This window comes from Enoplosus armatus, chromosome 6 (assembly GCF_043641665.1).
Source record: "Enoplosus armatus isolate fEnoArm2 chromosome 6, fEnoArm2.hap1, whole genome shotgun sequence".
In the NCBI taxonomy this organism is placed as follows: domain Eukaryota; kingdom Metazoa; phylum Chordata; class Actinopteri; order Centrarchiformes; family Enoplosidae; genus Enoplosus; species Enoplosus armatus.
The window spans coordinates 4,828,491-4,853,158 of NC_092185.1; the positions used below are offsets into that span (position 1 = coordinate 4,828,491).

At 41.8% G+C, this 24,668-nt stretch overlaps 1 protein-coding gene across 12 annotated transcripts in view; it reads left to right on the forward strand.

Annotated features, from left to right (window-relative positions):
* The window catches only part of cadps2 (Ca++-dependent secretion activator 2), a 111,125-nt gene that overhangs the window by 17,353 nt on the left and 69,104 nt on the right, over positions 1-24,668 (forward strand). For 8 of the 12 annotated variants that reach the window (XM_070907526.1, XM_070907532.1, XM_070907530.1 and 5 more), the window contains exons 5-10: positions 5,118-5,229; positions 7,334-7,473; positions 13,925-13,991; positions 15,487-15,595; positions 16,162-16,362; positions 19,337-19,345. In XM_070907526.1, the coding sequence (XP_070763627.1) occupies positions 5,118-5,229; positions 7,334-7,473; positions 13,925-13,991; positions 15,487-15,595; positions 16,162-16,362; positions 19,337-19,345 (638 nt within the window). Of the gene's footprint in view, positions 1-5,117; positions 5,230-7,333; positions 7,474-13,924; positions 13,992-15,486; positions 15,596-16,161; positions 16,363-16,750; positions 16,777-19,336; positions 19,346-24,668 lie in introns of all 12 variants that reach the window. The other 4 variants (XM_070907528.1, XM_070907523.1, XM_070907527.1 and 1 more) reach the window with 2 other exon arrangements.

A 24,668-nucleotide genomic window follows, 5' to 3' on the forward strand; every position in this document is an offset into this window, starting at 1 on the left:
CCCACCTCATTTATTTCTCTCTTCTGCAGCTTATTGCACGTGCCCATTAGTGTCTCTCGTCCTGGCCCCGCCCCCTCCTCCAACAGACTTTACAAATATGAAACCTTCATGGTTTAAATTCTTAGTGCAGGGAGTAACAATGTCAACAGTTTTACAGATGTCTCTTTTATAATGGAGGTCTATGGGAAAAATACTTTGTAGGCTGTTTTTGTTGCAGTACCGTGGTCGTCCACTGGGGCTAACTGGCAGCCATAATACACTCATGGTTAACGTGCTTAGCAAATGAACATACGGCATCTCAGTGTGAGGGGCAAGCGCCGCTTTTTCACTTCCCCCACCCAGATTGACCTGCCTGTCCAGAGATCCAGTCCATCAAGTCCACTTTGTAATCATGTTAACGTTTAACATGTTTCTAACATACTAATGTCAGGATTTCTAGTACAGTTGAGTCGTGCCAGGGTATTGATATTGAACAAACCATTTTTCTGATAGGGGAACATACGATGACATGAGTTACAACAGTATTCATTTTTAAATACTCTTGTGCAACCACAGAGGCAATAAAAATGGATTCATGATGGTAATAAAATGAGAATATATTGAATAAGAGCCCCCAAATAACACTAATTTCTGAACTGTAAAGGTGAAACACATCACTCACTTACAAATAAAGAAAACATCATAGTATATTTTGCCTGTGACGCCTCCTTCCTCCACCTTGCTCCTGACTAACAGGACGTCTGTATGAAAATCTATTTTTTAGCCTGCAGCAACACAGAGGCCATGACCATTGGAAAATAAAAAACGTTTTTATTTTCTTTGCCATGGCGTTGCAGCCTGCTGGCGACTGATTGTCACTGAGGGCCGAACACTCTTTGTGGCGGTTGTTGGTCGCCGGATGCCCGCCGGGCAGTGGGGGTCCGTATAGTAATGAGGTTGCCCTTTCACATGCTCCTGCTGCTGGTGGAGAGGGGGTTTTTTTTTCTGACAGCCCTCCGTCAGCCAGAAACACCAAACGGAGCCAATTAGACGAGCTCACCGTCACCTGACGACCTCGATGATCAACAGGGATCCTGTTCCGTGACCCGGCTTTACTGCGGCTCCTGTAACCTTCACTGTAATTAGCCCGCAGCGCACTTTCACATCCCTCATCTTCAATAACACACCCATACACTTAATTACGTCGTAGTTAACTGTAATTACACGGACAACATGATTAGCTGTGATTACAACGTCGTCCAATTGCTCTGATGACTCCTGCAGTTGTAGCCTAACCGCTCTTTAATGACTGAGGACCTTTTCATTAGGAATACCCTTAATTATTCTGAAATGTCAAGCATCTGTGTTAAAGGACCAAACCAATGTTTTGTTGTGTTTATTACAAATTAAATACACTCCTTCCATTCAGTTTTTTAGATTCCTCCCAGGCTTGCATTAGTTGTTTGCATACACAATGAAAATGAACTTGCAGAGATGCAGAAAGGTTTAGAAATTAAATCGGTTACCTTTTCCATGTAAATTAACTTTGTTTATTCATTTTCTTGCTCCTGTATCACATGCTGCAGGGCTTCAAACACTAAACTAATTCACCACCTTCCAGAAAATGATGTAGAAAGGAAGGTAGGTTTCAGTTTCTGATGTAGCCCGGAGGGTTTGGATTGTAAACAAATTTTAAAAAGAAAACAATTTTATACATTATGTTCCAATGTGCCTGAGAGAAAAGCAAGCTGATAATAAACAGCAGAGAATCAACAGGAAGACACGGTTAAAGCAACACTGAAATTAACCACCTGGTTAACTTTGAATCAGTTAATCAGTCATGGAGTTTAAGTACTAAGATTAAATCACCAACTGTATGTCATATATGTTGATTCCAACTCTCCAGCTCATTGTTCCTGACTGCAGTGTGTCCTTGCTGTGTGTGTTGTACATTCAGCTCCTTTTGTTCCTCTGCTGTCCTGTGCGGCGTTGGCTTTGTTCAGTTCCCTCGTCTTTTATTGTTACGTTACATTCATGCAGCAGCAGCCAGCATCACATCTCAACAAATCATCGCTGCTGACGGTAAACAGAAGGTAAAAATACAATGAGAGACGGCAAACTGACCATGTTCACGTAGAAGGCAAGAGGAGAGTTATATTGTGAAGACTATTTCAGACATATTGTGTTGAAAAACATGTCTTTGTACACTTAGACACATATTAACAGAAGCAATTCAAAGATGTTTTGTATCACCTGAAATTTGGTTCAAACAACCGCTTTTGTGATTTATTTTGATATTTCTCTACATAGACTGCATGAATACTACTTCGTCTGAGCCATATACATTTTCCAGTCTGTATATGTAGATAAAATGAAGTCATGCGTACATTTGTAAAGGACTGGCGGTTAATTCTAACACATCTTTTGGCCCCTCAAAACTGTTATTTTTGGAAGCTTGTGATGCTGCAGTAACTTCCTATTTACGTAGCTGATTACTTCTGATTGGATTTGCATTCCAGATGTTTTCTATCAACTGATTTACACATTACTAAAGTCTTTAGCTAAGACTAGTAAATCACTACTTTGAAACTAGTTAGGACTTTACACACAGACTTCATGATGGATTTACAAACAGCTTGTGCAGACTAGTCCAGTTATTGCTCTTTCTTTCGTTGCCTTGACACTTCAATTTCATTGCCTGGTAAAAAACCTCAACATCAAGGTGGGACTAGTGGGAAAGTTAGAGGGTCAACAAAGTAATTAGAATACATCTTTCTGGGAACCATGAATGTCCTCAAGCAGATGTTAAGACATTTCACAAGATACGTGAAAACTCTGCCCTGCTGGTGGAGTGAGTGGGAAAAGTACATCTTGAACACCTGTCGCACAGTTTATGGTTATCCGCCTGGTACTTGCCAAGATAATTCACTCTTCTTTCATCCTCTGGGGACCATGAGCATCTGTCACAATTTGTTGAGCTCTTTCAGTGTGAATGAACCAAATGATCGACCCACATCGCCGTCCCTAAAGCTATGGCGTGGCTAAAAACAGGAATACTATAGACATGACAGCACAACCAATAAAAACACATTATTTGAAGCAAGATATCTTAATTTGAGAGTTTTGACATAATATCATTATATAGGCTGCAGTGGTGTGTTGTGAAACTTAGACTAGATTGTGACAGTGAATCATTTTCTGTCCTGACTACATTTGTCCTACAGTCTAAGATGTTTTCGCCGCCGTCTGGTTCTAATGTTTTTAGTGCTCAAGGTCAAGTTAGCAAAACCAGACGAGACACGAAATGAAACTGTAATAACAACCGGCATCACGTTAAAGCTGTTGTCTCAGGTCACTTAATACATGAGGTCAGAGCTGTTTGTTGTCTGTCCTCTGTCTTGCAGATCTGATGTCTGTGATTACTTAAAAAATGCTGTGTGTGTGTGTGTGTGTGCAGTAAACACACCTTTCTGCACAATGTTGCCTTGGAAACTGGGGAAACTGAATATGGTGCTTGGCTTTGCTTCGTGCCCTCAACAAGTGAAAGGGTCACTTGTCATCTGTGCAACACACACACACACACACACACACACACTTACTTACACACTTAAAATGACAGTTTTGACTTAAAGGCATGTAATCATGGGAGCGCGGCTCTCAGTGTGTATAATGGCCGAGTCTCCATCATCCTGAGCAGAAGGCGTCACTCTGCTCCATTAGAGTCTCTGTGAGATGAACAGTAAGTGATTCTTGATAACAGCCGACACTGATGGGACTGTTTACTGCCTCTGGATCAGTGACTAAGACCTGATGTGATGTTATTACAGGAAACAAAGTTTGCAGGGTGACCTCTTGTAGAAGTGAACTTTGCAGTCCATGATGTCCGAGTGAATGAAAACGCCTTGTCCTGGGGGTTTTGCAGCCTGCAAATGTAAAAAGTTTTGGGGGTACAATATATTCATTCCTATGCAGTAGCCACACTTTGGGCTTGGAAAACAAAAACAGTGTGTCATAGTCTCTGATATTTGGGCTCGTGAGAATTTCGGGACCTAAAAACTTGAATCCTCACAAAGGCTGACTGAATTTGAAGCTCAGCTCTCCCTGTGAGATTTAAAATCAGGAAAATATCAACTAAGATTCAGCTGAGCTTGACAATCAACAAACAGTCTCTCAATGGTGTGTCGTTCCTTCACCCATAGCTCTTCATCTAACAGCTCGCTGTGGCTCTTCCTTCTCGTACTATTCCTTCCAGCAATATTTCAAACTGATCAGCTGACCAAATATGTCCACATCTTCTTATGTAGACCAGTTTGTATTGAACTGCAGCTCCGCTCACCTCAGCGTCCAACACATTTCCAAAAGCCTGCTTCACAGTAAAAGCCTCACGCTGGTTTTAATGAGGCGACAGCAGCAGGAAATGTTGGGTTTGCATCAGCAGTATCTTAACACAGCTCTGACACGTCTGAAAGCGATCAGTAAACAGTAAAATATATCATATAAGGCCGATATCTGAATGCACGAAACAGGAAGACGGCAGTGAAACTAAAGTCCGAACCAGAGAGATTTAGTCAGAAGCTACAAAAGTACTGAGAGCTAAACACAGAGACTTTTAAAGGAGAGCTTTGTCTTGAGTCGGGCCAATCATTTTACAACTAAACACGGCCTGTTTGAGGAAGCAGACCGCCTGAGGTTGTAAGTGGTCAGTCCTGCTGCCAAGCGGGACAACAACAGTGTGGGTCAGGTTGACTATCCCCTGCTCTTAGGCTGATGGATTGGATTTCTGGCAGGTCAGACATTTTGGTCGGCTGTCTGCAGTTTGATCCTCAGTCAGATTTCCCACACGGCTGCCGTCAAAAGATCCGCTGTAGCCTGTAGTAGGCTTGTTTTAATATTATTGGAGTGATATTTTACATGTTGTGGCTAAAATTGTTGTCTTCACTGAGAGCAAGTGAAGTCAGCATTGTTGCAGATGTGGTTGTCTTGTTTGAATAAAAAAAAGTCACAGGTGGTTCTGGTTCTGGCTGTGCAGAAAGGCTGATTTAAAATGTGTAGTGTGGGTTAAGACAACGTAACGAATCAATAAAAAAAAACCAGCACAGTGTGTGCACAGCTTTAAAGAGGATCCTTGTGTCTTTCAGGTGGGGGACTCAGGGGGACTTCACCACGACTCACCCTCTGCCTTCGGTCAAAGTGAAGCTGTTCACCGAGAGCACCGGGGTCCTGGCTCTGGAGGACAAGGAGCTGGGCCGGGTGAGAGTCCGCCTACACTGTACCACACACACAACACACACACACACACACACACACAACCTGACTGCTGCAGATACAAAACACACAGAGTCAGATAAGTGGTCAGTCATCAATAAGTTCTTTACTTTTACTGTACAAATGTACTGACATAGACGGTTGTCGTGTTGTTAGGAATTATAAATGGGATGCTTCCAACAGAAAAAAAACATATCGTTCATGAATGAATAAACAGGAATAAATGACGCATCTCTCATGTGATCATTCAGACACATGAGCAACAGACTATACAGCTCAGTATCTTGCAGCCTCATGCAAGTTTAATCATCTAAAGACAGCCTTCGTATAATATCTCAGAAGATTTCCAACTGTATGAGTTAAAGGCACAATATGCAGGATTGTCCCACAGAACAATAGACTGATACAAAACTAAGACACCAGATACTCAATATTTGCTTCGCAGCTTGTCAGAATTGAAAGTATCGACAATTTACAGATATAATTAATAATCCCTAAATATGCAATATGATGATGTTGAATTACAACAACATTGTCTGAACCTAACCCTTTCAATCTATATTAAACATTTTGTTTGATGCATTAAACTAAAGAGTAAATGAACTCCGTATCAAACGAACTGTCTTCTTGAATAATGAACTAATTAACTACTGAACTAGTCAATTGACAGGATCGTATGTTTACATCAAGACAAACGTGCTTGTAGTGTTGACATCAGCAGCAGACTGAAAACAGTCACTGCTCATCACTTCTACACCCTGTTAGTTCTGACAGCAGCAACTCCGTCTGCATCAGTATCAACACCACAGCAGCTGAGGGGGGAGGTGAATATGAATCCAGCTCGTTTTAAAACCACTTTTCATGTGAAATTAAGTCTTCAGACAAATGTTGCCATATGTAATGATAAAAGCGTCGACGACCAAACGAACAGTCTTGAGTCAGCGGTGGAACTCGTTGCCTTGTCTGACCCCTCCTGAAAGTGCATGCTATGTTAATTGCAACCTTAAATAAATTCACATTTGGGATTTGGAAATTATGAAATTCTGTTCAAAGCCAGTCCAGTCGACTTGCTGAAGAAGTACGTAGTGTTTTCATTACCAGGAGATCTAAAGCGGTACGTTAAAAGCAGCTGAAGTTACTTTAAGCCCCTTTCAGATATGGAATATGTAACATTACGGGCTTCATCGTTAAAGTGATGTCTTTTTGTGTCTTTTACCTTAATGTTCCTTCCAGCTTCATTCAGACACGACGGGACGGAAAATCTTTACAGTAAAAACCCATCAGGGGACAAGGTTTGAACATTAGCAATAACTATAAACTCTCAGAATTATGTTAAATTACATTGTCCCTACTAATACATTTAATTTTTTTTTAAAAGGAGGGGGAAAAAATGTGGAAAAATGGAACCATCAGTGAGGGTTTAGACCCTTTTAACTAATTTAAAACTGATTCTGATTGGACGGTGAGGGGCGAAGTCGGCCAGGGAGCCACAAGTTCAGAAAGTTTCAGACGCCCTTCTTGATGTTGGGAGATGTTAACATGAGTCACAAACAGTTTGCGTTAGAAAAGAATTGATGAACTCCTGATTGAGTTGAAGGCAGGCAGTTCAGAATGTGTTTTATTGGAAGCAGACAGATCAAGGACACTGAAGACAAACAGTAAATAAAATGAGCTCTGGTTGCCGGTTGGCAGACTCGGCTCAGCAGAGCGGAGCTTCACATTCGTTTGTGATTATAAGAAGTTATATCTCAGTGTGAAAATGCTCCAGATCCTGTAAATTCTGTCCATTTCCACCACTAATAGCCATTAAAATATGTGAATGTGTGTCTTAAGCACGGACTCTTACCCTCCGGCACAGCTTCTCTCATTTTGCTTCAGATGCAGAGTGCCTACATTTAGTTTATGTTGTAGGTACAAACTAGAAATTAGGCATTCACCAATCCAACTTTAAGATTTCAAATTGAATACCTGTATACCTTAGACTATATTAGATATTAGAGCCAAGGCAAAATAACGAAGAGTTTACAGAAGAACCTGCAGACTCTGGACCTTCACTGACAAATAACCACTGCCTGCCCTCCTCCCTCAGGTGGTCCTGAATCCGACCACCAACGGGCCGAAGCAGGCTGAGTTCCACCGGATGGTCGTCCCCAAGAACAGCCAGGACACGGAGCTGAAGATCAAACTGGCCGTCCGCATGGACAAACCCCCCAACATGAAGCACAGCGGGTGAGTCTGCAGGCGTCACAGTCCTCTACGGGGTTGCCAGATCCCCAAACAAATGTCCCAAATCTGTTTAAAACCAAGACAGATGAGGGTCAGCCTATCAGAGACCTCTGCAGGAACGAGATGTTGTCAAATCCTCTTCCTCTCACTCTTCTGTTTGTCTTCTGCTTCATAGTTTTAGAAACTTTCTCCCGCTGTCATTGAGCCTATATTATCCAAGTGCAACTTAACATACCAAGTCAGTTTCCCCCCTGGAACAATTTCTGAAAATGACAGATTACATTATACCTTGCATTTGTTTGTTTTTGGTGTATTTCTTTGGGGGTTTTGTTATCATTGTGTAATGATGCAGAGCAGACCTCTCAAGTCAGTCAAGTTTAAAGAAGAACTGTGAAATGTTAGCCGTGAAAAAAACAAGAATTACCTGTGAAGCTCCCTTTAAGTCGAAGACGTCATCCTGTTTAAAGTCGGGACTTTCACTCTGACATTGCCAGAAGCGGGGTCATTATTTTCTGTGGAAGAGGGGGACCCGCTCTCTCGGGCAGCATCGCTGAATTATTATGTAACTCTACTGTCTCCCTGATCCTGATCCTCTCGCTGTTTCTAACCTATTTTCATGACAGAAAATAGGTTAGAAACAGCCCTGTGTTGAAAGAATGCCAGCGGCTGTGTTTCTGGGCGTGTGCTGTTTCAGGTTCAGTGTGATCCAGGAGGTCCAGGTTGAGTGACAGGCCCACGAGTTTGAAGGTTTATCAGCCGCCAAAACAAAACTGCACAGAGGTTTAGATTTTCCCAGTGAACGTGTCCGTCTGTAATGACGTGTGTTTGCTGTAACTGCACAGAAATGCAGCCTGCAGCGAGCAGAGCGTCACGAACATTAACGTTTTTAACGCGTTAAAAGCATCCAGACCTCCTCCGTCCAAACACAAGAGATTCCTCACGCTTCATGAGACGTATGTGCTGGCTGACAGCTTCACCTGCTGGTTAAATGCAGGAAGTGTGTGAGGAAGTGATCACATGATAATGAGAAGATAACAGCTTGTTATACATGATACTGTTTATTAACACAATATAATCCATGAATTCAATCTGACCTGAGGAAGACGAGGCACGGCAGAGTAGAACTTAATCTGTGCTGTGTGCAGCAGTGATGCTTTCAGATACGTTCGTCCTCCAGTCTTGCCGTTTTGAGGTTTCCTTAAACGCTTTTATAGGAGTTTATATACACTTGAATATTCTTTAAATCCCTCAAGAATCTGACTCAAACCACCAAAAGGGATTTAAGATGATAAACTGTAGCTGTAACTCTGCTCACTATCCAAACTTAAAACTGATATTTCAATACAATAGACAACAACTAGCTTTAAACTGTTTTTTATGACATCCTTAAAAGTTTGCTTGCATCAGAAACATTTATTGTTAAACCGAACAAATTATATGCGTAGTTTCTCCCATAAATTCTGGTGAAAACTTAATGTTTTAGTCAGGAAGTCTCTGAATCAAACAATTCCAAGTTCACTTTTACTTTTTAAAGATTTAAAAAAAAAAAAAAAAAAATGTATTTATCACTTAATTGTTTCATATTTCAGCAAAATTGCTGAAATGTTGCTGCACAACAAACAACAATTGTTGTGCAGTTCTTACTTTCGGCCAGAAGATGGCAGCAAAATGTCATTTTCAAACCCTCAAATCTCTGATGAGGAAATATTTCTGTTCATTTAACTACAGCACTGTGTGTGTGTGTGTGTGTGTGTGTGTGTGTGTGTGTGTGTGTGTGTGTGTGTGTGTGTGTGTGTGTGTGTGTGTGTGTGTGTCTCAAAAAAAGGTTCAATATACTACTTACAGATTCTTAAAATGACGCCCACTCCCTCTTCCCCAAAAAAGAAAAAATTGAATCCAATACTTTTCCTTCCGCAGATGAATGTGATGACAGTGAAGTGAAGTAGCTATAAGAAAAACACATTTTTGAGTAGAGGGAAAATCCAAAATCAATATGAAAAGTGAATTATTTCAGTCTTTGCTCGATCAATGGTATTGAGGTAGTATGTGTAGAAGATTTCCAGTCTCAGTGACACTCAGAGGGAGGAGTTGAACAGTTTGATGGCTACAGGCAGGAATGATTTCCTGTGGCTCTCCGTTGTACATTTGGGAGGAATGAGTCCACACAACGTCACTGGCCTTTGCGGATCAGTTTATTGAGTGTGTTGGAGTCCGCCACCCTCTTTTTTCCCTTGTGATGGAGCTGTTAGCGGTTGGCCCCTTCTTCCAGACTTTATGCTTAGCTAGGCTAAACACATCCTGAATGTCTTCCTGCTATGAGATTCAATTGACATCTCATCCTCTCACGTGTTGTTCCCAAAATGTCGCAGTTCCTCGGTGGAGTTAATCGAGTAAATGTGAAAGGAGAGGAATGTTGAGGAGGAGAACTGGGGGTCTGTAAAAGCTTCTTGTTAGACGTATCCTCCTCAGTTTTCCTCCCTCCTCCTCCTAACACACAGACTCTGTTACTGTAATAAACACTGTGGGAGTCTGATAACAGAAAGACAAAAGAAAGGAGGATAAAGATCAGGTGCAGTTTTCAAAACTCTCCACAAGGTGTCAGTGTTAGTCTCCTTGTGAGTCCGGCCTGTCTCTGGTTTACGTTCAGCTCTTCATGCGTTTTCGGCATTTCTGATGTATTAAAGACACAATCTGTGATTCATCTGCTGAAAGGTGTCATCCTCTGTTTTTATATGTTCCCCATTCAGGTGACTTGATGCTGTTTTCACTGTGAATCTTTGATCCACAGACTAACACAGGGCAAACAGGGCCTGCATGCTGCATTTCTGATAGAAGATTCTGCATATTTTAAGATGACCAAAATGACCTCCCACACATCAGAAGAATAAAACCCAAGAAGAGGCCAACTGATGCAGGAATCTGTGTTGCTTAAAGGAAAGAAAAAGAGAACAAAAAATAAATATGTATTGTATTATTTATTTATTTTTTCCTGGGTTCAAACTGCAAAAGAAAAAGTGTGAAAAGGAACCTGAACACACTGAAGACATGAATTGCTTTAAAAGGCCGACGGATGCCGAAGAAGACATTTTACTTTCAGAGAAAAAGGGTTCAGGAAAGGAAAAGGTGCACAAACGGGAAACATGTTGGTTCACAGAAGATCGTCTCACACATTTTGATGCTTTCATGTATTTTCTGATGCGTTAAGACGACAGTGAAGAAATGTTTTAGCTGTTCGGCAGCAGTGAGGTTCTTTTTTAATCCCATGGAGGGTCACTGAGAGGAACCGGATCTGTTTTCATTTTCTCTGTTGTGATCATTAAATACTTGATTGTTTTCTGGAGAAAACATTTATCCTTCATCCTGTTTCCGATCGGGTTTTTGATGAAGTCGGATTGTTTGATTTACTTCTTGCCCGTATTGAAGGTGAACACTGGATCTCACTGTGATCACAGTGGGAAGAAAATAAGAGAAAATGCAGGCTGCAGTCGACTTTTATGATCATGATTATCAGGATTTTATGGTCTTGAAGTCCAGAAGCAGAACACGTTTTTAACAAATTGTATTGATAAGAAAGTTTGCTCTCTGGAGTGGGAGGAGGAGACATGATGAAGTCACTGATTCTTCCACCAAAAAACTTTAATTAATTAGAAAAAATGAATGAAAAAATGAAAACAGCATTTATGTAAAAGCAAATAACTCTGATCTTTTTTAGAGGAATATTTTTGATGGTGCCTCTGCAAAAAAACAAAACAACAAATTTATAATTTGTCATTACATTGTGTAACAATACATCTATTTTTTTAATTTAGACTCGCGACAAAATCAGCCAATGTGATGAGATTATTTCAGCCCGCAGAGGACAGAACAACGTTTGATGCCCGGAAACTTAAAACCTGGTGAAAATAATAATAAAATAATAAAAGAAAACACACCTCAAAAGAAGATCTGTACTTTTTGGAGTGAATCAACAAAAACCGGAAGAGATAACCTTAAATTTATATTCAGTATATTTCTGTATATATAGTGTCACTGTGGGGGGAAAAAAAATCTAATTTCTTTGAAGTTATTAACTCTTAAACATTCTGATAAACAAGTAATAACCTTGGCACATAAAACATGCTGCAAATCAATTCGAGACGATTTAAAGTTTCAGGTGCCACTGCAAAAAAAAATCTCCTTTCTTACGTTTACTCTACTATTTAGTCTTAAAATGCTGTTTTCGATCACTGAAATCAGCCCATGTGATGAGCTTACTTAATTTATGACAAGTATTGACATTTCTTGTTGCAGGTGCAGTGATCTGCCTTATTGTGTAATTTCTAGACAACTCCAGAAACAAGGGAAACTGCAGTGTTTCCTGGTTTTAATAGGAAAAAGTCCAACGTCTCATCACTCTTAGTGAATATCCAGCTAAATGACCAGTTAAAGATGGATGTTTTTTTTGCAGTGAGGACTGTTAAATGCCTGCAGTGAACTCTTTGGCGTCTGCAGTCCATCACCGTGGCGAAGTGCGGCTGAATGGATGTTTGAAACCCTGCAGGAGGACAGACGGCCAAATCATTTTCACAAGTGGCCGGCGAGTGGTGCCACATGTTAACCCGGAGTCGTGCAGAATGGCCCAGATTCTCTGTCCAGACGCGCCGCAGCCTTGACTGGAGGCCTTTTCTTTAAGGGCGGGCAGCAGGGCTGAAGAAAGAGGTCTCGCCATCGATTGATTTTCCTCACTTGCACTTGCCTGTATCCCACGCTTCAGGAGGCCCGGGAGCAGCCATTGATTGAGAGGCCACGCTGGTCATTCTTCCATTTTCCTCAATGAGCTGCTGTCCGTGTCACGGCCTCTCTCAGCTCAGGACTCATTACTTTCTCCTTTTAGTTTCACGTTCGGGGAGGAAATTAATGTGTTGATAATGTTCACAGCTTGGGGAGGAATGACACAATGTGGTAGAAAAATATGAGGAGCTTTAAAATGGATCCTGATCTTTGAAGACTCTCAAAGGCTCCTGATTCTTTTAGTTTTTTGTATTAAATTATTTACGTGAATAATAACCTGAAAATGTTAAATATAAGTCAAATATATAAAATCTCCAGAGTCTAGAAGGCATCAGGAGTAAAAAAAAAAGTGGATAAATTGTTCTCTCAAATTATTCATTCGTGCGCTCGGTTATATTCTTTGTCTTTTGTTGTTGTGATTTACTTCTGAGTGAAGTTAAATCACTCAGAATCAGAATCAGAAATACTTTATTGATCCCCGGGGGGTAATTGTACAGTACCGGTGCTCCCATTCAAGAGTAGAAAGCAGCATAAATTTAGAACTAAAAGTATGTACAAAATATAAAAATAAGAAATAGAAAATAAAAATATACACATTTACGAGTGAAAAATAAAAGTAAAAAATATATACAATAACAATGTATATGTATGTATATATATATATATATATGCATGTCTTGCACTGTTGTGTAGGACTATATATGTATTGCACTGAAACTTTAAAGAATAGATAATAATAATGATGCGTCTGACACTCGGAGGGAGGAGTTGAACACTGCGATGGCCGCAGACGTCTTGTTTGGTCGGACCAACCGCGATTCAAGAGTGCAAATTATTTACTTCAGGGAACAAATGAAGAAATACGAGGGAAAAGTTGATTAAATGCAAATATATTTAGCACACTGACTTAATCTCACCTCAAGGTCCATTTTGTAGCTGCTCTGTAGCTTTCGATCATATCACATGAGCTTCATCAGCAGGCGGGGTTAGTTATGGAATAATTATAGAATTATAGTTAAAAAATGTTTTGAGCACTTTAAGGAAAGAAAAGGAAACCTTGAAAACAGCAGGTCCGTAACAAACTCTGCTGAAGAGGATCGAATGCTGCGATCGAAAGCTCCAGCTACTACATGGACCTTGAGGTGTCAACTGCTGTTTCCAATTTCAAGAATGAACTTTGAAACTACTTGATTCATTTATTAATCATTAAAGTATTTTTCGTCCAAAAATGCCCCCAAAATCAGCTGTTTACCTCTCAGATATGAAGGTTTCGCGCTTCTGTCTGTTTTTTATCGTAATAAACTGAACACCTTTTGGGTTTTGAACCGTTGGTCAGATAAAACAAGACATTTGAAGACTTGGACTCTCAGACACTGGGGTGAACGTTTGTCACTGTTTACTGATATTTTATATAGTGAACGACTAATCGAAAAGATAACATAATAATAAAACACTGCAGATTTGTTTTTATTCTTATTTATTTATTTGTTTGTTTTTTAACTGTGTTTCAACTGCGCTGTTTGGAAAACAGACCAAGTCTGCTCTTTTATCAGCACTCAGTTCATTCATTGGTGACTGAAATGTTATATACATAACAGTTAAAACAACAAAAACAACACCAACAACGTGTAAAAACTCCTGAATCCTCCTTTAAGTCGATGTTGTGTTGTTCTTTGTGTTCCAGGCACCTGTACGCTGTGGGACAGAGAGTCTGGAAACGCTGGAAAAAAAGATATTTTGTTCTTGTTCAGGTAAGAAACTGATGAGACCGAGATCAGGTGACATGTATTGATCTGCCATTGATTTGAAAGTGGGGTCTGAAGATCAGAGAGGCGCTGCAGGCTGCGAGAGAAAGACTAAAGGTTAAAAGTAAAACTGAAATACAGGAAGCAGAAGAAAAGATCGGACTCGAGTGAAGATATGAAGCGACTCATTAAACAGAAGTTTGTGTGTATTTAAGATGCATTAAACCAAAGCGTCAGCCTGCTCACACTGAGCTCTTTCAAAAACTTCTTCTTTGATTTAGCAGATTTTTAAAATGAGAGGCAGTCGATGGAAGAAAACAACGTTATTAAAGAAAATCCTCTCGCATCAGTCGCTCTACTTGAAAGGTATTTGCACCTCGTCTGAGCACAAGAGTCCCGCTGAAGAAAAGTTAATTGAGTTTTGATCACTCAGGATCTTTGAGGGCAAGGGCAGACATTTAAATAAAAAACAAGTCTTTTCTTGTATACTTCTCTGCGTCAGATCGATTCCTTTTTAAAGCCATCAAAAGATAGATTGAGTATCATCATTTATTGATTCTGATGAGGAGGTTAATGGTTGACTGAGTGTTTGCAGCATTTCTAAAGTCCTCAACATTTTTTCTGCCCTGATGGTGTGAAAAATATTCAGCTGCAGGTTTATATGAAAACCACCTTATCACCCAACATCAGTGTTGGACCTCACTGATGCTCTGCTGTCTGACTGGAAGCAAATCTCTGCCGTCAGGATCCAACATCTGGTGGAAAGACCGAAACCAGAAGAGCGGAGGCTGTTAGAGCCGCAGATTAATGCTCATGGTCGTGAAATGACACGTTGAACTATCACACTGCAATGTTCTGCTGTCCACATGCTTTCGGCCACGTTGTGTACCACAGCATGCTGTCTTTGTTTGGTTGAAGAAGTCTCGCCACGTGAAATGCGGTTAAAATGAACTCTGCAGCAGACGACCTGCTGGCTTTTTTTACTAATTTTGGCTTCAATATTTCATCTTTATCAATGAACAAAGTGGCTAAAATGTAACTGCAACAGCGTGATAATGTAAAAACGATGTTGAGATGAGGAAAAAAAAGAACTGGAGCTTCAAGCTAATAGTTTGTTTGTTTTGTGGAGTCCAGACCCGAAACCTGCAGGCCTGGACTCTGGTTCAGATACAGTCCGTGAAAGCTTCTGTGTTTTTAAAAGGAAATCAGATTGATCTCATTCTTATTATGCCAGTGTGCCTCAGTTAAACTGAAGTTATGAAATGTAGAGGATGTCAAATTGTGTGTTTGAGGCAGAAATAACGAATGCTGATGGAACTAGAGAGGCTGACGCTCCATCTGCTTCTGGGGGCAGCCTACTGAAGCTTCAGCTGGAGAAAACATATGAATCCAATATAAAAAGCATCAGAAAAGTGAGAAGTCAGCACGCTACAAACTACACGGTTTTGTAGCGTGAGGGTGAGAGTTTCTTCTCCGGCTTGAAGCTGTCTTTGTCCTGCAGGTGAGTCAGTACACGTTCGCCATGTGCAGCTACAGAGAGAAGAAGGCCGAGCCTCAGGAGCTGATGCAGCTGGAGGGCTACACGGTGGACTACTGCGACCCTCAGCCAGGTAGACCCACCTGAGCTGTCTCACTGACATCATCACACAGGGCTTTGCACTGTAACAGAAACACATGGGGTGGACCCCACGACATGCTGTCGAAAAAGGCTCTTTTTAGTTATTTGCATCATTACAAATGTCAATGGGACATTGATTTGATATCATTAATCCAAAACTGGAGAGAGTGTGTCGACTTCGGTATGAAATCGACAGTGAAATCTTTCTTCCTAAACGCCAAAACCTCATTGGCTCATCAGTTGAGAAACTGGGACGAAATAAGAGGAAATTGTGTGTTTAGTGTTCATGTTAACGTCTTTGGAAGGTGGAAGATTAATTTACAGACACAGAATACAACAGAAATGTATCGTCTCACCAATTAAGACAATTAACAGTAAAAACAGTCACATAGGAACAACAAACACATCACAAATCATCAGCAACACAACAATAACTGTTAAAAAAAGGTGATACAACTTCCTGGCGTGGCGATTTGTGCTGTTTGTTCATTATATTGATTGTATTCTGTGCAAAGCCTCATATTTTCTACTTACTCTCCTCTTCCTCCTCCTCCTCAGGGCTGCAGGGCGGCCGAGTGTTTTTTAACGCGGTGAAGGAGGGCGACCTGGTGATGTTCGCCTGCGATGACGAGCAGGACCGGATGCTGTGGGTCCAGGCCATGTACCGAGCCACCGGACAGTCCTACAAACCGGTCCCACCGCCGCTGAACAAAACCACAAACTGCAGAGGAGGAATCCAGAAACCAGCGTCCCCCATCAGTAGGTTCTGATTCTCACTGGGTTTGTCTTTATTATTTAAAAATGAAACACCAGTAAAGTATCTTAGGCCCACACGGTGGTCCTGATGGTGAAATCAGTGCAAAATGGTGGTTCTAGATCTCGCTGTGAGACACGTCCACTGACGCCTGATTTGGAGGTTTGGCGAGTCAAGTCAATGTCAGAAATTTAGGACCAAATCCTCATAATGTGACCGCTGCTGCAACCACGGCTGTAAACCAGCCACCGATTGCGACATGCGGTGAACTTACATGATCGTCTTTAGTTTGGTTGTGAACAAGGCTTCCAGTCCGGTTTTATACATCTGCATCAGAAGCAGAAAACAGAAAGCACGGTTACATTCGTTTATTTAAACACTGAATATTGGCAGAACAGACGCACCTGTTTCGTTGGACTGTTGAGGTCTGGAGACTTGGTTTCTCAAAGGAAGTCAGCCGAGGTGGTCTGTCTGATCGCAGGCAGTCCAGCTGGTCAATACAAACCTTTAACCAACTTTAAGTTGATGCAGATTCCGGTGAGTATCTATAACAATGCACCGTATTTTATGTTTCACTTTACATTAAGCTGTAAAATTGTATGTTAATTGTAAATGTGGAATAGCAGAAGTAGACTTTATAACGTAGCATCAAATGGAAACACTCAAGTTAAGTATTTAGAAATTGTACTGCGGCAGGTTTTCTTTCTGAATCAGACAGATGTCTCATCTCATTATCAAAGTAGAAGTCGTATGTATTTAATTTAAGCGTCATCATTTCCTCTGATGTTAGCGGAGGTGCTCTTAACATCAGGTGAGGTGGGGAACGCCGAGCGAGGAGCCGCTTGTCCAAACTGAAGTCAGTGAGGTTGTTCAAAGTATCGTCGTAGAGATCGTTACAGAGACTTGACACACTGAATTTTTCCTTTTGAAATTCAAGGTCCACAAACGTCTCGCAGTGTGAGGAGCTTGAGCTTATATGTTTGTGTATCACGGGGTTTTGCTTAGTCTTCATATTGTGATGTTTCTGGAGCTTTGTTTGCGTGTTAAATTGTCTAGTCTCCACTCGGTAAGCTGGAGCGGCGAGAGGAAGGATGTGTTCAGGGTCTCCAGTGCCTTCAGTATCTTCAGATATTTTAACATTACCTTTACATTACATTTACCTTTTTCTTTCCTTTTTCCCATTTTTGTTCCTCATTTCCTACATTTTTATCTTCTTCCTCTCATTTCTCCCCTTCTACCCTAATCTTTCCCTCCTTTTTCGTTTCCTGTCTTTCTTCCTTCACATGTTTCTTGTTTTTAAAACCGTGTTTTGATAAATCCTGGATGGAAAAGTGGAACTGTCCTGACAGATCTCAACTTAGAGGGGTTTTTGATTTGTTTGCAGAGTGCTGATTGGTTGCAGGTTCACACACACACACACACACACACACACACACACACACACACACACACACACACACACACAGTGGGAGGCAGATTGAAACAGGTGAACAGCATGCAGGTTGCACTGCTGAGAGAGAGACAAAACACAGACGAGGGAAGAGAGGAGGGTAGAAATGAAAGGGAGGGATGAAGGGAAGAGAAGAACCCCCCCCCCAACACAACACACACATTTTCCCTTTATTCATCCTTTCTGTACTCAATCTGACCATCTTCCCGCCTTTAGTTCAGTCTTCTCTTATTTCCTGCTTCCCATCCTTTCTCCATCTTTATTTCTTCCCTTCTTCCCCTTCGATTCTTCCATTTTTTTCCTCATTCTTCTGCTTACCTATCTTTATTCTTTTCTTCTTATCTTCTAGTATTCCTTTTTTTCTTTCCTTCTCTGCTTATTTTCTTGTTCTTTCCCATCTTTCCCTCTTTCTTTACGTCTCTCTTTCTGCCCTTCTCTCCTCATTTATCCATCTTAAAGGGGCTCTGTGGAGTTTTCTTTTTCTCCTCTTCCTCCCCTTCACCTGCAAATCATTTCATTCATTATCTGTGTGTGGAGGATGGCGTCCACATGCTCGCGGGCCACCTCCTCCCGGGCCCAGCATTGTGACACGGAGAGCTTCATACTGAGACCTGATTATGGCAGTATTTGTGTAATTTGGCGCGCCGGCGGCCCGCTCTCGCCGCCACTCGTTAGCGTTTAATGGAACAGATTGAAGCATTAATGGCAAGAGGTGCTGACACGCTGTTTGCAGGAGGAAATAGAAGGTGTCCCTGAAATAGCTCTTAACTGGGTGCTAAGTGCCGCGCTCTGTGGGTGTGTGTGTGTGTGTGTGTCTATATGTGTGTTTGTAAGGAGCTTGACAGAAAGTCGTTTTCACTTTAATAACGATCGTGTCGGTGAGCCTGCGTATTCGTCTATGCTCCCCCTGCAGGCGTTCATAAAGTGTGTCATAAAAATGAAATGAAGAGGTTAAATAACAATAATGACTGCATGTATACACACTGACAATCACTTACACACACACACAAAGACGGGATATTTAACATTAATGAAATCATAGCTGTGTTTCTTAACACAAACAAGGTTTTCTAAAGGAGTTAATAACTTGGAATGAACAGGTGAGACAGCAAGAGCAGAGACACAACACCCCTCTATTGTTTGTCTCCAGTTCAGGACTGTTTTCAGCTTTGTGTCTTTGGAAGCATCTCAGAGCACAAAGAGCGAGCAGGCAGCGGCGGCAGATTTTATCGAGCGGTGTTTGAGAGCAAATAATGAAGCTTTTTACACGTGGAAGTCTTGTTAGAGACGTCCACGAACCAGGCTGCCGACTGTTATTGTTGTCACTCTGCTGAATGGATCGTGCTCCGTAAATCCTCAGCCTCTTCCTCTTGTTTACCAGCTGATGTCCAACAATGTTCTCACACTAAAGCAGGTCTGTATTTACGAGAAAGGAACCATTTTGTTCTTGCGGTAGACACATACACTTGTGCATGCGTACGTTTTGATAAGCAGCAATCGTGCTTTAATTCATCTTATCCGTCACCGAGACGGGCAGGGTGAGAAATTTCATCAGATTCATAAACAGTTTGATGTTGTTTTTAATTTGTTAGTTGCATTTGTGGGATTCTAATCTGCTACAACATGCTGCCTTACAACATGAGTGCTCAACAGAAAAGTTTAAAGTCACAAACTCTAGTTCACGATGTAATCCACTATATGTAGTTGTTTCGAATGAAAATGATTGTACCTAATGTAGCGGACTTACATTATCCCGCAATACAATGATGGTCTCTAAGTGAGAGATAACTACCATCATGCATTGCATAGTAAAAGGCCAGTTTAAAAAAGATGAAGAGAACGACCCTGAGGAGAAAAATACACTATAGAATAAATACAAACTGTAGAGACAACTTTTCCATTCTTAGATCCCTGCCACTTGTGGGATAAGTGCATGTTAATGTTCTTACCTACATCCAAAGGGTTCATCCTCTGTACGGTGGCCATTTTAGGACATGTCGGGTTCGGAGGCTTTCATCACTGTAAGCTGGACGTTCTCCACCTCAGCTGTACTTAGACTCAGTTGTGTTGTTTGTATGGCAACATTAGCATTCGCCTTAAAGCACAACTAACATTAGTATGTTAAAGAGCAATTTAACAGTTTAAGCAGTCGAAAATCTTGTATATTTGCACCCTCTGCTAAAATAAGTGACATCACCAGGGAGGGCAGTGAAACGCTGCTTTTCAGCCTGTTGGTAAGATGTTCTTTACGTGTGTGAGTAGCATGTTAGTGTAAATGTTTGGCGTGTAACAATGCTAAACACTCTTACACTGACTAAAGGCTTGGTGGTGACTTAAGGAATCAGAGGAAGCTCCGTTTGGGAAAGAGATGAAAAGCAACAGCGGAAGAAAGAATGAAGCAGATTATTGAGGGAAGACTGTAGACATGAGAAAATCTAAATGTGGATTCCATAAAACAAAACCAGGCCTTCATCTTGATGTGGTGTCAGGAGAAGATTTCAGCAGCTGGCCTGAAGCTCTGAAGTGAAAACTCTAAAAAAGAAAGAAAAAAAAAAAAAAAAGGACAAACAGAAGAGTGCGGGTTTGCTAAAGAAACTCCAGCAGACATCACTTCCTGTCACCACCTTGCCAGTTCACTGCAGCCAGCAGTTCACATAAACAAGACTCAAATGGACCAGCGTTCAAACAAAGTCCAAACAAGTGGAAATCATCGGAGGCTGCGGGGAGGTTTGGCCCTGGCCTTTGATCTGAAATCCACTTTTATCACACTGACTGTGACTTCATTCTCAGTATGAACAGACGGGCCTGTTGGGGGTCGAGACTCGCCCCTGAAGTTGTTTTTCGGGGATGTTTACACCTGTCAGTTGTGTTTTTGAAGAAGCAGGTGGTCAGTTTGACAACGGGGACGATCCTGAGGAGAGACGTCCAAACTGTCCGTTTGTCTTAACCTCCCGGGGTTTCAGCGGCGCCCTCAAATGCAGCAGAATAGCTGGTGATGCGTTCGTGTGCTTCTCTCAAACTTTTCCCCCGAGTTGAGATTGTTTGCGCTCTGCGTTACGAGAAGCCTCGCTCAGCCAGACTGAGACTGATGGGCTTGTCTGTCTGCATCTTCATCTCTGCTCGCCCTGACATAATCTCCGTCACCGCCGCCACGCTCCGACAGGCAGATCAAGTCACATCTCTCAGCCTGGTGCACCTGAAACTGAAACTGAAACTGAAACGCTCTCCGTCCTCCTCCTCCTCCTCCTGCTCTTCGTCTGCATCAATAACCTGCCATCAGCGGCCGCCACCACCTCTCAGAGCAGGATGTCACATAGATGTGACTGTTGCCGTGACGATACCAATGGAGCCCAGACAAGATGGGTATGGAGAGATTGAGCGCAGAAAACTACCCCCACCCTCCCACCTCAAAACACACACAAAGCCCTCAACACTCACTCAAACATCCTCACAAATGTTGTAAATATGATACCAAGATATAGACATACACACACCACATGTAGCTGAAAATGACATTTTACTTTTTAGTACTGTACAGATGTAGCATGGCACTTCTATAACAAGTGGACTCAAGATGAACACTTAAAAAAGGATCAGAATCAGCAGCAGGACCAGAGATATTGTCTTTTTTAATCCAAAGCAGCCTTCTTCCTTGTCAAGACCTGGCTGCTACACCGCTGATTCTGGTTTGTTATGCTAGTAGCGGCTAACGTAGCCTCAAGCCGCTAGCCTGCAGCAGAGATGAGGAGCGGGCTACAGCTACAGGCTACACACAGCTCCCTCTGGACACACTAAAGGCCTTGTACAACTTTTAACTCAAGGTGCACTTGCTACTCTATTTTCAAATGAAGGCCATGAGATGTGGTTGCAAGTTCTGTAGAAAGGTATATAAACTATTTTAAACATGTTAAATTTTTACTACTTGACATGACTGTTGACCTCTCAGAGCAGCGTTTACAAAAACAGTCTGAAAACACAAGTGAGGATGATGTGATGATCCAGTGGATGAGGTTTGAGGTCAGAGGCCATCGAGCTTGTTCAAGCTGCGGGGCCACACAACAGAGAGGGAGGTGACACTGCGTAGATCAGCAGAGATGTTTACATGTATCTTTGCACATCTATAATTCCACTTTAAAGTTAAATTAAACCTTTTTGATATTTATAGGCGGCATTTTTCAGCATCCAGTGCAGTGAGAAACTGTTCATAAAATACACAGTGAGGAAACCTAACACGCCATCTGTGCCAGCAGCATTGACTTCCATCCATATTTTCTGTCACACACTCATTCACACACAACCCCCCTTTAACACCCCCCCCTGCAGATAATAGCTGAAAGTTGAACTCGACACGGATCAACATCACTCCTCCGCTGTCTGTCCCCCAATCAATACTCCCCCCCCCCACCCTCCCCCCTCCTCTTATTATCAGCACTAATCTATATCTCTTTGTCTCGTTTTCTTTAGAGTCGCCTCCTTCACTCCCTGTCTTTTCTCCAAATTACATTAAGGACAATCCCGTGTTTTGGAGGTAACGAATGTAAAATGACCTACATCGGAATTAGACAGAGGGAAAGCAGGCCAGCGGGCCACAAGAGCCAAAGGGCAGCCAGAGTCAGAAGAAAAGAGACGGGAAGAAAAGGAGAGGAGCGTCGATTGGAAGTTGATTGTGGAGATTTCACTTTTGCTGTCTTTTTTTTTTTTTTTTTCTTTCTTTCGGACAAAAGCGACAAAGAAAGGAGGGAGGAGGGGGGGACAAAAACACAAATGTCTGAGAGTCCTTGCGGGCTTCTCTGCATCCACACAAAAACAAAATGGCAGCGTTAATAAAAAAGCGATCACTAATGCTCGTCTCGGACGCGAGGCCGCGGGCGTCGGAGGCGTGGAAACAGCGCCGGCATTCTTCAGCGAGCCTTGGTCTTTTGTGGGGCCATGTGTCACACTCAGAAACTTCCCATCCCGAAATGTACTCCCTCGATAGAGGCAGAATGGAGAGTGTTAGGCTTTTCATTTGGCGGGGCCATTAACAGGAAAGCCTGAAAGGACTGGAAATGAACCCAGATTTGCTCAGGCCGGGACGCCCTGCGCCTCTTCTGCTTCTTTTATTTTTCCTTTTTTTCTGTTGATTCTTCCGTCGCTGACCCCGAAGCCTCGTTAACGCATGCTGCTCCAGGCGCCGCACGGCCAAGCTGCAAGAAGACTGTCTGCGCTACTGTGTAAAAACACTTCTTTGGTAGTCATTCCAGTTTTTACTCAAAGCATTAATCTCGTGATAATCTGTATTTTTCATATTGATGAAAATCCCATGAAAGGACTCAAATCAACAGTGAATAGTTTGGTGAGTAGTAGAGGAGAGCGCCAACACACTGTTGCACTAGGTGACATGTTCCTTCGCTACCATGAACACACACGTCGTAGTTTATTTTGACGTCCTGCTGCCTCACTAGAGCAAGAAATGTGAATTCATCCGCCACTGAAAGTAGTCCCCAACAAATGCATTATTTTCAACGGTTTGAGTAACGTTTGTTAAAAACTACAATGACCAGCTGTTTTACAAAATTAAACTATATATTTGTGAGCTGTTTTAAAAGATTGACATCTTCAGTAGGAACCAGTGGGCTTAGATCTGAGAGCCACAGACATGGTAGGGAAGTCAAAAAGTATTGAGAGAAGGACTAACACGTGGTCGGTTTTGGTCTTTGGGTCTCTACTGTTAATAATTAAGGCATAACATGCTGAAAAAGTCCTTTAAAGGAGTTTGCTTACATGACTTAGTGATGAACTGTGTGAACATACTGTTCCCAAAAGTCACGAATTAACTTCCATGCTCAAATCCTATGGTTTGTGTTTCTGACTTGTTAACGCAGGATTCATTAACAAAGAAGAATAATTGAAAATCAAATTAAATCAATTTACTTCATCGAAGCAGAACTGAGTAAAACCACCAAACTTAACTCTGGTTCCAGCTTTAGAAACAGTGCGAAACATCTCGCTTTCTCTTCATGTGGACGTGCAGGCTGATATCTCCTGCTGCAGCCGATCAGAGATGTGTTGTTGTTTGTTCTCTTTCTGGCTGTTGTTTTTTTTCTTTTTTTTGTGAGTCACTTCCAGTGTTTTCCTCACATGTCGTCCATGTTGGCGAGTGTTTTGTGTCAGCTGAGAGTACTGACAGCTTCACAGAGGATCTGTAGCCAACCGAGGTGGGAACTATTAGCCACAGCGCTGAGAACTGACACTGCCAATGTATTCTTGTGTGTGTGTGTGTGTGTGTGTGTGTGTGTGTGTGTGTGTGTGTGTGTGTGTGTGTGTGTGTGTGTGTGTGTGTGTGTGTGTGTGTGTGTTTACACTTCAGTTCACCGCTGAGCTCAACGAGAGGCGTGAATGATTGAGAATCCGAACACATTTATATATCACCTCTTCAGCTGACAGGATCATGCAAAGATATCGGTGCAGTCATTCATCGAGTCTGTTTTACGTCACGACAGTGAGGTGGATGACTCAGTTTTTACTGATTTTTTTCTTCTTCCTCTTTTGCTCCCTTTCACTGTCTAACGTAAACTCACTTCTGGTTTGGTTCTACATGACATAGCATCAAATATAGGGACAGCTCTCTCTCTCTCTAAAGTCCACCATACCTGCTGAAGTTCATCGCTGATTTATCCAAAAACCAGTAAATTAATTCAAACCAACTGGTTTTATGACAAGAAACAAATTTAACAAGTATTTCAACGCCTCCTTTAAACGTGAGTTTTTATCATATTCGTTTCTCTGATCCTGGTTTTGTGATGAATTAACGTTCGTGGCAGACGGACAGCACAGAGCTCGATGAAGTCTGATCCAGAATAATGTTGACTACATTGTGGT